At 42.1% G+C, this 16,596-nt stretch overlaps 1 protein-coding gene across 8 annotated transcripts in view; it reads left to right on the forward strand.

The window, feature by feature from the left end:
• The window catches only part of TRAPPC9 (trafficking protein particle complex 9), a 1,198,476-nt gene that overhangs the window by 142,104 nt on the left and 1,039,776 nt on the right, over window positions 1-16,596 (forward strand). For all 8 annotated transcript variants that reach the window (XM_033933661.1, XM_033933662.1, XM_033933667.1 and 5 more), the window contains one exon: window positions 5,246-5,391. In XM_033933661.1, coding sequence (XP_033789552.1) covers window positions 5,246-5,391 — 146 coding nt within the window. The remainder of the gene's footprint in view (window positions 1-5,245; window positions 5,392-16,596) is intronic.

A 16,596-nucleotide genomic window follows, 5' to 3' on the forward strand; every position in this document is an offset into this window, starting at 1 on the left:
ATATTTAGATTCACCTGCCTCTAGGAGGTCGTTTATTATTTTCTCAGCCTCAATACATATAGGTTTTCTCGGAATCCTCCTTTTACCTCTAATAGAGCATGGAGTTCCTCTATTCATTTTTTTTCCATTATGTTCCATCCCTTGCCTCGACGCTCTCGTATCAGACTTTAGGTCTAGGTTTTTGTGAGGCAACGCAAGTTTCAATTTATTTGATATACTGCAAATAAAATTACTGTTAGTCTAAGTCAGACATGGGCAATTCCGGTCCTCGAGGGCCAGAATCCAATCTGGTTTCAAGGATTTCCCCAATGAATATGCATGAAATCTGTTTGCATGCACTGCTTTCAATGCATATTTATTGGGGAAATCCTGAAAACCCAAATGGATTCCGGCCCTCGAGGACCAGAGTTGCCCATATCTGGTCTAAGTGGATCACAATAATAATATATTATTAAAAGAAAATAAAAAACAAAAATTAAAGACATAACAAGGGAGGCAATAAACAAAAACAAAAATTTAACCAACATTCAAACAAAAATGAGTACAAGGGGGATGAAGAAAGGGGAAATTACAATAAAACCAAAAAGGTTGGGGAAGGGAGGGAGTGTAACAAAAGGGAAGGGAAGTCGCAGTGAAATTCTGCCCAAACAATTAGGGATATCAGCTAAGAAGTCAAGAAGAAAGGCTGATCCATAGCATGAATAAAGCAAAGGAAAAGATCAAGAGCAGAAAGCCAAAGAAAAATAGAATTTTTCTGAGTTCTTGTAACTCAACTCTCCCTCCATCTCTTTTATTAAAGCTAGAGAGTCCCACATGTGAGAATATGCTGCCTGCTTGTCTAAGGATAAAGCACAGTTGCTTACCATAACAGATGTTATCCTGGGACAGCAGGCAGATATTATCACAACCTGCCCACCTCCCTTAGTTGGCTTCTGCGCTTGGGCATAGAACAAACAACCTCGTGGGCTGGCGCCAGGTGGTAAGGCATTTGCTTATGTACGGTGCGGGTATGCCTGCTGTCCCACGATAACACCTGTTACGGTAAGTAACTGTAAAGATTAAACTAATAGTCGAAAATGATGTTGATCAGAGTGCTTTCTAATTCTCCTTAATTTCCAGAGCAACCTGAAATAATTTTTTTATTAATAAATTGACATGAGGTTCCAATGGTAGATTACTTTCAAAATGTACACCCAAAATTTTAATTACTGTATTTACTGGATAACCCATATTATCAATCGACAAAAAATTATATTGATAGGAAATAGTGGGAGGATCTACTCTTAACAATATATTTTTTTCTTTCTTTAATTTCAGTTGAAATTCAACCATCCACTGATCTAATATATTTATGCAATGACTTGCATCTCTGCTTACTTGATCTGTATTACCTGAAAAAGGTAGCAGTATCATAAAATCATCAGCATATAAGAATGTAGAATAATTAAACTTCTCTAATTCAAAACCTAAAAGAAGTAAAAATACGTTAGATTGAAGGTAACAGTGGGGATCCTTGAGGGACATATCAGCAAAAGGGTGGAATAGAGAATCAAAAAATCAAATTCTAGAATCTACTCCCTTCCAATGCCAAGGGAGGCACACTGGAACCAAATCTAGAGCATACACATCAAAAGTGGAGAAAAAAGACATCAGTTAAAGCCATTTTGATGGTTAGGAAACCACTGCTATAGCAGACTCAACAATTGCAAATGCACATACAGTGGTCCCATATCAGTCACTGGTCAAAGAAAAAACTCAACTTTCCACAAAACTCCAGAATATTGATTTGTTCCTCCCTAGGCATCAGGAAAATGAAAATGAAGAGTCTCCACCCTAAGGGCTCTTTTTACTAAGCTGTGATAGCGGTTTTAGTGTGTGCTTAGCCGCATGTGCTAGATGCTAAAGCCAGCATTGAGCTGGCGTTAGTTCTGGCTGCGTAGTGCAGGTTTAGCGCATGCTAAAATTCTGCACGCGCTAAAAATGCTATCACAGCTTAGTAAAAGGAGACCTAAGTGATAACTTGGGCCCAATCAATTACCATGTGCAACTCCCCCCCACCTCAACTATTATATGGCCACTTATTTTAAATTAGATGTCCAAAAACAGTGCCTATATATGGTCCTTCACAAAAGTCGATACCAACAAAAAATAAACACCAAAGTATGGAAATCCTGATAGATATAGTGCAACTCACAATTTTTTCTAAAATTAGCAGAGCAGGGAAAAACGGACCCCAAGAGCCCACCGGTGCCAGATATAGAAAAAATCTTGTCTGGTCACCATTAATGTGAGCTATCATTGGTCCAATATCAACACCCCTTTACCCAACATAGGACTGCTAATTATTATTTAGCTACTTAAACATTAGAAATTACTTAGCTTTGTAGAGCTGGTGGGTGAACAGCCAGGGCCGTGAAAAAAATTGAATAATAATAATTAATTCTCAACGGAGCATCCCCGTTTCACTTCAAGGAACTTCATCAGGAGAAAACAACACCTAAAAGTTCCCTGTAGCTCAGTGGTCTCAAACTCGCAGTCCGGGGGCCACATGCGGCCCGCCAGGTACTATTTTGAGGCCCTCAGTATGTTTATTATAATTACAAAAGTAATATAAAACAGTTTCTTGATCATGTCTCTTTAGCTATAAATTACAATATTATTATTAAGACTTAGCCAAAAGGAAAGATTTATAAACTATAAAGAGTTTTACCTCATGCAAAATTGTCATTTCTTTAATAAGACATTAACTATTTTTTCTGAGGCCCTCCAAGTACCTACAAGTCCCAAATGTGGTCCTGCAAAGGGTTTGAGTTTGAGACCACTGCCGTAGCTTAAGGGAACACTGGAACCACTGTAAAATTTTAACAATCCATAGTACCCGCCCATAGCAAAGCTACTGTCATCTTGAAATCCCAACAGGAGTACCCCATTTCGAAGTCTGCATCATCAGGGGAACAATAATGGCGATCTTCTAGTTCACAGCGTTCGATTACATAGCAGGGCACATCAGCATGTTCAGCGATGCACAGAAGCATGTTGTAATGTCACACAGCAACAACACTCCAATCAAAAGAAAGCCTACCATTCTATCACTGAATTTAAACCTCTCGGGCTGTTGTTTGGAATGAAAAAATTAAATGTTGTTCCCTCTGTCGCAATCTACGCTTGATATCACCTCTGTATAAACTGGTATGAAGTTGTTCAAGCACCAAATATTTTAATTCAGAAAATATCTGACCAGTTGGTATGCAGTTTTCCACTAATGGGGCTCTTCATCGCTGGCGTTAGCTTGATGTTGTCCAGATTGTGGGTCCACCCCGGCTGACCCGGAAGGCGGAGGGAAGCCGAGGTGGCCTGGGAGAATGGTATAGAAAATTGATTGAATAAATAAAGCATGCAACGTAGAAGCCTACAACCTAAGAACAGTGACAAAAATAATAGCTCGGGGATGCTCAAATGAATCAGTATGCGAATAATATGGGCACTTAATCTGCACTAATAAGGCTCTTCATTGAAGTTAGCGCTGGTGCCGGGCTCTGTGTGGAAAAGAGATTCCAGGTCAAGCAGTGGTAGGGTGGGAGGAGGAGAAATACTTGACTTGCTGGGGAGGGGGAGGAAAGAGGGAGTGATGTTGGACTGAGGGATGTGGGGAAATGGAGAGAGTTGGTAAGGTTTGCTGGATGGGTGGGTGTGGAGAACTTCTGGACATGGATGGAGGAGAATGGGAGAAGGGATATGCTTCTTATGGGATGGAGAGGAAGGAAAAAAAGAGGAAGAAATGTACATGGATGGAGGAGAGGGAAGGGGAACTGAAGAGAAAGAGAAGATATGCACATGGATGAAGAGGAAAAGAAGAGAGAGGAAGAAGGTGCACAAGGATAAAGTGGAATGGAATAGGAGATTAACATGGCTGGAAGGGAAAAGGAAGAGGAGAGAAGATGCATGTGGATGGAGGAAGGGAGGGGCATGAACTTGGGACACAGAAGGGAGGGAAGGACTAGAAAGGGAGAATCGTTGGGCACGAGTGTGTGAATGAGAGGGAAAGAGATGGTGCACATGGGAAAGGAAGAATGGAAAATTGTTAGGCATAAGAGAGAAAAGAGTGAGGTAGAGATGCATGGAGAAGAGAAGGATGAGAGGGAGAAATGTTGGATTTGGTCTTGGAGAGGGAACAGTGGGACAGATTGAAAGGGATGCAAGGGAGAGGAATGTTTGACATAGTGGGGGAGGGAATGGAGGGAGAGATGTGGCATGTGCTGGAGAGGGGTGATAGAAGGAGAAATGTTGGGCATGGGGATGGTGGGCAGTGGTGGAAGATGCTGCACATGATCCGGGGGATGAGAGAGAGAGAAATGTTGGATGTGGCAGTAGAGGGTGTAGGAGAGATGCACCATGGATCTCTCTCTTTCCCCACTCCCTTTGCAGCAAGGGAGGGAATGAGAGAAAGACAGATGGACAGTGAGAGAGACAGGGAGACATGTTGCCAATGGGGGTGGAGGAGAGAGTAAGAAAAGTTGGATTCATGGAGGGATCGAGAGAGATGTTGGTTGGGAAAGGGAATTAGGTCCGGAGGAGAGCAAGTGTGCAGGAGGCAGAAAGAAAGAAATGTTGGATGCACAGTCAGAAGGAAGTGCAACCAGAGACTAATAAAATTACCAGAAAACAAAGGTAGGGAAAATGATTTTATTTTCAATTTAGTGATCGAAATGTGTCAGTTTTGAGAACTTATATCTGCTGTCTATATTTTGCACTATATTTTGTCTATGTTTTTTGTAGCTGTTCCTAAGATGACATTGCATATTTTAAAGTCATCTGCCTTGACCTCTTTGAACCCCCCCCCTCCGAATATAAATGATGATTAACATTTTCTCTGTGTATAGTATGCTTTGTGCTTTTTAATTTTGTGGTTACCATTATGTATTGTTAATAAGATTATATTGTGTGTATATGAAAAATGAATGGAAGAAATTGCATTACAGTTAGTACTATTATTATGGGGGTAGGGTCTGGGGCGGAGCTTGGGTGGAGAGGTTGATATTTGTTAGACTTAGGGGGTACTTGGCTTGAAGAAATTGAGAAACACTAACTTAACCCACCATTGCCCCCAGTACCAAAAAAAAGACAGGCTGTGAGCCCAAGAAGGGCAGAAAAACTACCTGCATAGAATATGTAAACCGCTTTGGTTGTATAACAGAAAGATGGTATATCAAGTCCATAACCCTTTATCCCTTTATCCTTTTAACAGGTCTGTGAAACTTTTGAACCTCCCTGTCAGCCTTAGGCCACAAAAGGTAAAAAGCTTGTTGGGTCAGAATATGTCGACCAAGAGCCCCTTTATCTACTCTCCAATTATTGCACACAATCGTGGTGAGGAAAAGAACAAGAAAATAGGTGAGAGAATATTTTCCGGATGAGTGAAGTAAAAAGTAAACCATCATATTGTTTTATGTCTGCCTTACTTTGAGTAACTGTAGATGATCACACGTGGCTAAATTAAGCCTTTATTTCTGGTTCCCATCTGGGCACTGGGCAAAATATCCAGGTGTTCGATGGCACAGAAATTATATGGGCATGACTGATATTTGTTCTCTTACCAAATGGCTAACTGGATGTAGTTAGGACTGCCTTTTGTATGGTCCAGCATGTCTGGTTAGCTATCCAGCCACTGGTACTAAATATCTGTGGTGCCTAGAAAGTTCTAGGCCTACTCCAAGCCCTGGTACTAATCTATGGCATTGGTAGGCAATTCCGGTCCTTGAGAGCCGGAGCCAGGTCAGGTTTTCAGGATATCCACAATAAATATGCATGAGATAGACCCCTGACCAATGGTAATAGTGCAGCACTGGACAGAGTAGCTATTCAGTGGCACTATCCAATGAAGTGTCACCTAATATTTGCTTTAGAGCTAGCCAGAAAAATCTACCCAGGTAGGATCCCCCCTGCCCAGTTAACCATTTACATATTGGCCTATTTACTTTCAGAAATGAATAAATAGATGCTTAGTGATGGTGAGATGCTTAATGGGGCGCAATGGTTAAAACTACAGCCTCATCACCCTGAGGTTGTGGGTTCAAACCCATGCTGCTCCTTGTTGGGCAAGTTACTTAATCACCCCATTGCCCCCGGTAAATTTAATAGATTGTGAGCCCGCTGGGACAGACATGGAAAAATGCTTGAGTACCTGAATAAATTCATGTAAACTGTTCTGAGCTCCCCCTGGGAGAACGGTATACAAAATTTAATTAATTAACAAATTAAAAAGTCAACAGCGGTAGTTCCATGATGGTCACAGCTACGTAAGGTTTGTTTGGACTGCTGTCTTACCTTGAGTTTCCTGGATCTTCCCTCAAACCTTTTTTTGAAGATCGGCGTAACATTCACCACTTTCCAGTCTTCTGGAATCTTTCCCTATTTGATTGACAGATTGACTATTAGTTGAAGCAGTTCAGCTATAGTCCCTTTCAGTTCCTTGATTACCCTTGGATGGCTGCCATCCGGGCCCGAAGATTTATCGTTTTTTAGGCTATCAATCTGCTTGCATACCTCTTCTAGACTGACCGTCAACTCTGTCAGTTTCCCGTCTTCGTTTCCTGTGTGTAGCCTGTCAGCTTCCGGTATGTTCTCAATGTGGCCAAAACCCAAGGAGTATCAATATTCCGTGCTACCGATACAGGGCAAGTAGTGGCTTCCCCCATGTCTTTTCTCAATAACAGACTATGGACTTTTCCTCCAGGAACTTGTCCAAACCTTCCTTAAAACCAGCTACGCTATCCGCTCTTACCACATTCTCTGTCAATGCGTTCCAGAGCTTAACTATTCTGAGTGAAAAAAATTTCCTCCTATTGGTTTTAAAAGTATTTCCCTGTAACTTCATGGAGTGTCCCCGAGTCTTTGTAATTTTTGATGGAGCAAAAAATCGATCCACTTGTACCCATTCTATTCCATTCAGGATTTTGTAGATTTCAATCATATCTTCCCTCAGCCGTCTCTTTTCTAAGCTGAAGAACCCTAACTGTTTTAGTCTTTCCTCATACAAGAGGAGTTCCATCCCTTTTACCACCTTGGTCGCTCTTCTTTGAACCTTTTCTAGCGCCACTATATCTTTCTTGAGATAAGGAGACCAGAATTGAACGCAATACTCCAGATGAGGTTGCACCATGGAGCGATACAGGGGCATTATGACATTCTTAGTCTTGTTAATCATCCCTTTTTAAATAATTCCTAACATCCTGTTTGCTTTTTTGGCCGCTGCCACACATTGGGCGGAAGGTTTCATCATATTGTCTACGATGACACCCAGATCCTTGGGTGCTAATCCCCAAGGTGGACCCTAGCATCCGATAACTGTGATTCAGGTTATTCTTCCCAATGTGCATAATTTTACATTTGTCCACATTAAATTCCATCTGCCATTTGGAGCAGAATCGAGCACAAATTTGCAACCAATGAAGTCTAGTCAAAAAACGGGTGACCCTTCATACCTTTTAGCCTCCAAAATAAATTTTACTGCTGTAACTTGCAACAACTGGAGGCAATCTAGGTATCCCTCGGAGCACCTGACATACCGAAGATTATAGTAATTAAGGGAAGACAGTATAACTGCCTGCACCAAAAGCACCAGGTGCTCATTGATGAAATAATACCTAACCTGTCTCAATATTTTCAGTCTATAAAATACTGTTTGGACCAGTTTTGTTTATTTCAGCTCTCATAGATAACTCTGAATCCAAAAATAAAACCTACATTTCAAAGTGAACTCTCAAAAACAAATTCCTCCCCTTGAATAGTAATCCCGGGTAGAGGTGAAGATGCAGTACCAGGACAAGTAGCAGACTTGTTGTTGAGGGTTTTAAGGGGGGTTGGGGAGGGTTGGGTTTCTGTGCATGAGGGGGTTCCTAGGATTAAAATGTGACATAAGAGTAGTTTTTAAAAAAAATCTTCACTTGGCAGTATGTATCTGTTATTATTTTCTGGCATGTCATTCCTCTGGTGTTCATGTTTCAAGCTCTAAAGCAGACATGTCAAACTCTGGCCCGCGGTGTAATAAAATTTGGCCTGCCAGACAATTACAACTTTGCACTTAAACTGGCCTGCCGGCAGACATCAGGTACAAGCGCCGCATCAGCTGAAGGTTCACACGGCTTCCCAGTCTGACATTAAAGCAGCCTGCAGAAGATCTATGGTCAGCTGAAGCGATCCTAGCAGGCTGCCGTATCCTCAGCAGCATATTCCCTCTGCCACGGCCCTGTATGTCAGAGTAGTGGATAAAGGGGAATCCATAGACATCATTTACCTTGACTTCCAAAAAGCCTTCGACAAGGTACCCCATGAACGGCTGCTTAAGAAGCTGTGGAACCACGGGGTGCAAGGGGATGTCCACCGATGGATCAAACACTGGCTGGCAGGCAGGAAACAGAGGGTTGGAGTAAAGGGCCATTACTCAGACTGGCAATAGGTCACAAGCGGAGTTCCACAGGGGTCGGTGCTGGGACCGCTCTTGTTCAATATATTTATTAACGACCTGGAGGTGGGAACAAAATGTGAGGTTATTAAATTTGCGGATGACATCAAACTCTGCAGCAGGGTTAGAACCGCGGAAGACTGCGAAGACCTGCAAAGGGACCTAACGAGGCTGGAAGAGTGGGCTAAAAAGTGGCAAATGAGCTTTAACATAGAGAAATGCAAGGTCATGCATGTAGGGAAAAAGAACCCGATGTTCAGCTACAAAATGGGGGTATCATTGCTAGGGGTAAGCAACCTTGAAAGAGACCTAGGGGTGATGGTGGACACAACATTGAAAGCATCAGCACAGTGTGCGACAGCCTCAAAGAAAGCGAACAGAATGTTGGGTATCATCAAAAAGGGTATCACCACCAGGACGAAGGAAGTCATCATGCCGCTGTATCGTGCAATGGTGCGCCCACATCTGGAGTACTGTGTCCAGTACTGGTTGCCGTACCTCAAGAAGGACATGGCAGTACTTGAGGGAGTTCAGAGAAGAGCGACTAAACTGATAAAAGGTATGGAAAACTTTTCATACGCTGACAGGTTGGAAATACTGGGGCTATTCTCCCTGGAAAAGCGGAGATTTAGAGGAGACTTGATAGAAACCTTCAAAATCCTGAAGGGCATAGAGAAGGTAGACAGGGACAGATTCTTCAGACTGTGGGGAACCACAGGTACAAGGGGGCACTCGGAGAAATTGAAAGGGGATAGGTTTAGAACAAACGCTAGGAAGTTCTTTTTTACCCAGAGGGTGGTGGACACATGGAATGCGCTTCCGGAGGTTGTGATAGGCCAGAGCACGCTACAGGGGTTCAAGGAAGGTTTAGATAGGTTCCTAAAGGATAAGGGGATTGAGTGGTACAGATAGAAGTAGAGGTAGATTATAGGAATAGTCAGGGACCACTTCACAGGTCATAGGCCTGATGGGCCGCCGCGGGAGCGGACCGCTGGGCGCGATGGATCTCTGGTCTGACCCAGTGGAGGCAAATTCTTATGTTCTTAATGTGAGACCAGGAAGCTGAGATGGAGGGAGGGAATAGAACAGAGGGCTAAATCTTGGGCTAAAAGGAAAGATGCCAGACCTCTAGGGGGAGGGAAGGGAAGAAGAAAGAAGGAGACCCTGGCAAGCGAGTTATCAGAAGACAACCAGAGCCTGGGACCACAATATGTCAGATTTGAAATGTGTATCCTGCCAGAGCTGGTGTTAGACAGCAGGCATGAACTAGGACCTAAAAGAGAGAGGAAAAGACTTGTTTATTTATTTTCTTTACATCACAGAGCCGGCGTGGAGTTGGAGAGGTTGTAAGCCTATACTTCTACTAAGACTAAGGGGTCCTTTTATTAAGGTATGCATTTAGCGCATGCTAAATCAGTTAGCATACCTTAATAAAAGGATCCCTAAGTATCTTAATAAAAAATTTGGCCTGCGACGTAGCCTATGTTTTAGATTTTGGCCCCTTATGCGATTGAGTTTGACACCCCTGCTTTAAAGTATGAAGCTGGTAGCCAGTATTACCTTCTAAATTAGAAGTGTCCAAATGGTCAATCACGATCGACCAGTAGATTGCAAAGGCAACGAGAGTCGATCGCATTGCCTTTGCGATCTTGCTCTTCCTGTCTCCCCGAGCCAGGCCAGGCACTTACAAGCGCTGGACGTACACGTCTTCACCTCCGACACCAATTCTGATGTCGGAGAGGAAGTTCTGGGCCAGCCAATCACTGCCTGGCTGGCCTGGAACTTTCTCTCCAACGTCAGAATTGACGCCGGAGGTGAATGTTTGTGGTTTCTGCGCTTGTATGCACCAGTACTGACTTGGGGAAGCAGGGCGTGGTGTCTTTGGGGAGCAGGGAGAGAGAAAGAATTGGGGAAGTGGAGAAATCGGTGTGATGGCTTGGGGGTGAGGGGCAGGGGGAGAGAGAAAGAAAGAGAGACAGAAAGAAAAGGGAAGGGGCAGAAAGAAAGAAATATTGGATTTACAGAGACTCATGAAATCACCAGACAAAAAGGTAGGAAAAATGATTTCATTTTCAATTTAGTGATCAAAATGTGTCCATTTAGAGAATTTATATCTGCCGTCTATATTTTGCACTATGGCCCCCTTTTACTAAACCGCAATAGTGGTTTTTAGTGCAGGGAGCCTATGAGCGTTGAGAGCTGCGTGGGGCATTCAGCTCAGCTCCCTGCGCTAAGAACCGCTATTGTGGTTTAGTAAAAGGGGAGGGAGTATATGTGTCTATTTTTGTATGGTTGTTACTGAGGTGACATTGCATATCTTAAAAGTCATCTGCCTTGACCTCTGAAAAAACCCCTGAATACAAATGATAATTAACATTTTCTCTGCGTACAGTGTGCTTTGTGTTGTTTAAAATTTTATTGTTGGCAGATCATTTTGACTTGGTCATTTTAAAAGTAACTCATAAGCCAAAAAAGTGTGGGCACCCTGGTATAAATGAACTTTCAGGCATAATGTAGGATGAATCATCTTAAAATCTATGCATATCAGTAGTAATGAAAAACCCACAGGAAAAACATAACTCTTTGCTGTGATCTCTTGAAATAGATTTCTACTGCCTGGCTTTTAGTGATGTATAACAATGATTCTTTGTTTATTTCAACCGCTGTTATTATTTAATGCCAAGAACTACAACAAAAAGTAATACCACGTCTCATGTGTAAATGACTTGAAATACTGTTTCTGTGCTCTTATGTATAACTCAGATATGAAGCTATATTATGGTGATTGTTCCATCTAGATGGATTACAGTTAAGACAATTATTCGTACCAGGGCTTTTGCGGTGGCGGGTCCTCAGTTATGGAAAGCCAGAAAATGTTCGTCAAATCTCTTTATAAATGTTTGAAGGCTTCTAAAAATCTGTGATGTGTTTTGACTTTATTAGAATTTGACATTATTGTTATATTATCTGTATGTTTTGAAGAATTTGATCATTATTATTATTATTTTTTTTTTAATTGTGTGATTGTATTTTGGGGAAGTATAAGAATTGATGTTAGTATTTTAATATCTGGGTATGTCTGTTCCCCTATATTTCTATGTTTTGTTTTGTAACCAGGCCACCAGGTTGGTCTCGGGCCACCAGGTTGGTCTCGGGGCTAAAGGGTCTCCCATACGAAGAAAGATTGAGCAAATTGTAGCTCTACACTCTCGAAGAGCGTAGGGAGAGGGGAGACATGATTGAGACTTTTAAGTACATCACGGGACGGGTCGAGGTGGAAGAGGATATCTTTCTTCTCAAGGGACCCTCGACCACAAGAGGACATCCGCTCAAACTCAAGGGAGGGAAGTTTCGTGGAGACGCCAGGAAGTACTTCTTCACGGAGAGAGTGATTGAGCATTGGAACAAGCTTCCAGTACAGGTGGTCGAGGCACGCAGCATCCCAGACTTCAAGAACAAATGGGATACCTATGTGGGATCCCTACGAGGTCATGCCAAGGGATAGGGTCACTAGGACTTGAATGAGCGGGTCAGTAGAGTGACAGTATAATTATTGTACTTTAGGGGTCAGTAGACTTAAGAGGGTGGGTAAATGGTGTGGGCAGACTTGATGGGCTATGGCCCTTATCTGCCGTCATCTTTCTATGTTTCTATGTTTCTATGAGAGTTTTGATTCTGTGGGATATGAATGTTTTAAATAAAGAATTAATGACCCTGGTACTTTGATAGATTGTGAGCCCATCGGGACAGAATGCTTGAGTCCCTAACTGTAAACCGCTTAGATAATTTTGATAGGTGCCATATGAATACAATGCATATAAATACCGTGCAACTTCAAATCAGCAAAACGGTTCATAAGTCATTCGCAACCATGCTCAATTTAAGACAAGTCCGAAAATGCTTCAACAATGAACCAATTCAAACTCATAGTACAAGTGCTAATCCTATGACTCCTGGACTACTGCAACATACTTTACCTGCCATGCCCCGCCAACATGCTAAAACAATTACAAACAGTCCAAAATACAGCCCTAAGACTAATATACTCGCTGAAAAAATGCGACCACCTTATCTCAGCTTTCCAAGACTCACATGGGCTCCCAGTACAAGCACGCATACAACACAAATTCTACTGCACCCTATTCAAAGCCCTAAGTGGAAATGGACCGAGCTATCTGAACAACCGCCTAATCAGGAAAAACACATCCAGACCGAGGAGAACTCAAGCACACTTTACCCACCCCCAATCAAAGGCATGCAAAGCAAAAAAATATATGATGGGCTACTAGCCACCAGAGCAGCAAAAATAGACCACCACCTCTCAAATCTGCTGACCACGACGCCCAACTACAAAACCTTCAGAAAAGAACTGAAAACCATACTATTCAAGAAATTTGTCAAATGATATAACCAAACCGTATCGACTATTCTCAGATCCCGACGCATACTTTAGCTATTAACCTTGTAATCTCCCTGGGAATGCCTAGGCTAATTTCTTGTTGTAAACCGCCTAGAACTGAAAGGTATTGGTGGGATAGAAGACATCAATATAATGTAATGATATAGACACACAAGTTACGCATAAGCTTAGTTTTATATGTGGTAGCAAATCTGTACTAAACTAATGTACAGATGTTTGAATATCTTTGCTGTTAATGGGTTGTTATATGGTGCAGTAGGATTTCAGTTTTATAGATAGCATGCACTTTTTGGGGAGGGGAAAAATGGGTGAAGGGAAGGAAAATATGGAAAATGAAGTAGAAGAACCCTAGCCACTTTCGTCTTTCCTCATAGGGAAGTTGTCCCATCCCTTTTATCATTTTTGTGGCCCTTCGCTGTACCTTTTCTAATTCCACTATATCTTTTTTAAGTTACTGTGACCAGAACTGCACACAATATTCAAGGTGTGGCTATACCATACAGTAATACAGGGGCATTATAACATTTTCATCTTTGTTTTCCATTCTTTTCCTGATAATTCCTAACATTCTATCTGCTTTCTTAGCCGCCTCCGCACATTGAGCCGAGAGTTTCAGAGAATCAGAAAATAATATTAAATATTGAATTAGGCCAGTACTGGGCAGACTTGCACGGTCTGTGTCTGTGTATGGCCGTTTGGTGGAGGATGGGCTGGGGAGGGCTTCAATGGTTGGGAGGTGTAGATGGGCTGGAGTAAGTCTTAACAAAGATTTCGGCAGTTGGAACCCAAGCACAGTACCGGGTAAAGCTTTGGATTCTTGCCCAGAAATAGCTAAGAAGAAAAAATTAAAAAAATTAAATTGAATCAGGTTGGGCAGACTGGATGGACCATTCGGGTCTTTATCTGCCGTCATCTACTATGTTACTATGTATCCTCAGTAATAACACCTAGATCCTTTTCCTGGGGAGTGACTCTTAAGATAGAACCCAGAATCACATAGCTATAGTTCGGGTTCCTCTTTTTTACCTGAATCACTTTGCATTTGCTCACATTAAATGTCACCTGCCATTTTGACTCCCAGTCTCTCAAGGTCCTCTTGCAATTTTTCACAATCCTCTTGCGATTTGACAACATAAGAACATAAAAACATAAGAATTGCCGCTGCTGGTCCATCGTGCCCAGCATTCCGCTCACGCAGTGGCCCTCTGATCAAAGACCAGCGCCCTAACTGAGACTAGCCCTACCTGAGCACGTTCCAGTTCAGCAGGAACTTGTCTAACTTTGTCTTGAACCCCTGGAGGGTGTTTTCCCCTATAACAGACTCCGGAAGAGCGTTCCAGTTTTCTACCACTCTCTGGGTGAAGAAGAACTTCCTTATGTTCGAACGGAATCTATCCCCTTTCAATTTTAGAGAGTGCCCTCTCGTTCTCCCTACCTTGGAGAGGGTGAACAACCTGTCCTTATCTACTAAGTCTATCCCATTCAGTACCTTGAATGTTTTGATCATGTCCCCTCTCAATCTCCTCTGTTCGAGGGAGAAGAGGCCCAATTTTTCTAATCTTTCACTGTACGGCAACTCCTCCAGCCCCTTAACCATCTTAGTCACTCTTCTCTGGACCATTTCGAGTGTCCTTCTTCATGTATGGCGACCAGTGCGCATTCCAAACCACACCTTGCAATTGATCGAAGATCAAGGGGGTTTAGGTTTATTGTGCATTGAGAGATTTAATTTGGCATGTCATTTTCGTCATTTACACGACTGGTTTTGCTCTACTACTTGCTTCTCTGCCACAGTAGATGAATGCTTTTCATACGCGCCATACCATTTTAGTTATCTTATTCATGCTCCCAGACTACCTGATGATGTTTGTCACTATGGGAAATTGTTTTTATTGCACTATGTTGTTGCTTTGGAGACAGTTACGCTGACAGAGGAAATCTAGGAACGCTTATCGGAAGCTCTTTGCTTGACTGTACAAGTTCCCATACCACTACGATTTTACCATTGGTATCTTCAGGAACTTGTGGGAGGACATGGATTATACCCGGTTAGCTGCTGCCTGGACTCAAGATTTGCATATACAGATTTCTGCAGAGTTGCTTCAAAGCTGCATTAAGCATAGTAATAAGTGGTTGGTTCCGGCAACAGAGAAAGAGACACTATAAAATTTTAACTCAGGCCTATTTTTCCCCCAACAAAGCGTTTAGAGCACGACTTAAGGACATAGATAGTTGCCCAAAGTGTACCACTCCTCCGGCCATATGTTTTGGCACTGTCCTCACATAGTTACCTTTTGGCATCAGCTTTTCAATCATGTGGCGCAGGTCTGGGCCTGTTCTTGGAGATTACAACCTACCTTTTTATTTACGTTGAAACTTTTTATGTTTCCAAAACGATCAGGATGGGCTGCTTTTGTTCGTAAGGCTATTCTAATAGGCAGGACTGCTATTCTGCAACTGTTTGTCCTCTCAGGCACCCACGTTGACTCACTGGAGGACTTTGATGATACAGCTGGTGGGTTTGGAATGCCAAGATATTTCTAATTTGGACTCTCGACAAGGAACTTTGTTTTGCCATTGTTGGTTACCCTTTTGTGATACCTTGACTGCAGATTGTTAAATTAATTTCTGTCTTTTTGTTCTATTTGCCCTTGCTGTTCCTTGAGGGAGGAGGGAAGGAGGGGGATGGGTGGGCAATGGTGGTTGTATGGCTATAATCTAGCTTGTTTTGCGATTGTTTGCCTTTGAAAATTTAATAAAAATGATTTAAATATAACAACTTTGTGTCATTAGCAAATTTAATGATTTCACTAGTTATTTCCATCTCTAATTCATTGATAAATATGTTAAAAAACAGCGGTCCCAGCACAGAGTCCATTGAGAATATTCACCATTTAAACCTACTCTCTGTTTTCTCTTTCAATCAGTTCTTAATCCATAAGAGGACATTACCTCCTATCCCATGACTTTCTAATTTCCTCAGAGTCTTTCATGAGGTACTTTGTCAAATGCCTTTTGAAAATCCAAATTATACAATATGAGCCGGCTCACCTTTATCCACATGTTCATTCACCCCTTCAAAGAAATGCAATAGATTGGTGAGGCAAGATTTCCCTTGATTAAATCCTTGTTGGCTTTCTCTCATTAATGCATGCTTATTTATATGTTCTTGCCATTTTTTTCTTTATAATAGTCTCTACCATTTTGCTCGGCACTGACATCAGACTCACTGGTCTATAATTACCAGGATCACTTCTGGTCCATTTTAAAATTCGACATCACGTTGGCCACCCTCCAGTACTATGCTGGATTTTAGAGAAAAATTACAAATTACTAACAATAGCTCTGCAAGTTCATTTTTCAATTCTATCAGCACTCTGGGATGTATACCGTCTGGACCAGGAAAGTTGCTATTGTTTAATTTGTCAAATTGACCCATTACATCATCTAGTGTTACAGAGATTTGTTTGAGTTTTTCTAATTCATCAGAATTGAATACCATTTCTGGCTCTGGTAACTCCCCCACATCTTCCTCAGTGAAGACCGAGGCAAAGAATTCATTTAATCTCTCCGCTATGGCCTTGTCTTCTCTTAGAGCACCTTTTATTCCTCGGTCATCTAGCGATCCCACTAATTTTCTTCTGGGCTTCTTGCTTTTAATATACCCAGAAAAGTTTTTACTGTGTGTTTTTGCTTCCAGCGCAATCTTCTTTTC

This window comes from Geotrypetes seraphini, chromosome 2 (genome assembly GCF_902459505.1).
Source record: "Geotrypetes seraphini chromosome 2, aGeoSer1.1, whole genome shotgun sequence".
Lineage (NCBI taxonomy): Eukaryota > Metazoa > Chordata > Amphibia > Gymnophiona > Dermophiidae > Geotrypetes > Geotrypetes seraphini.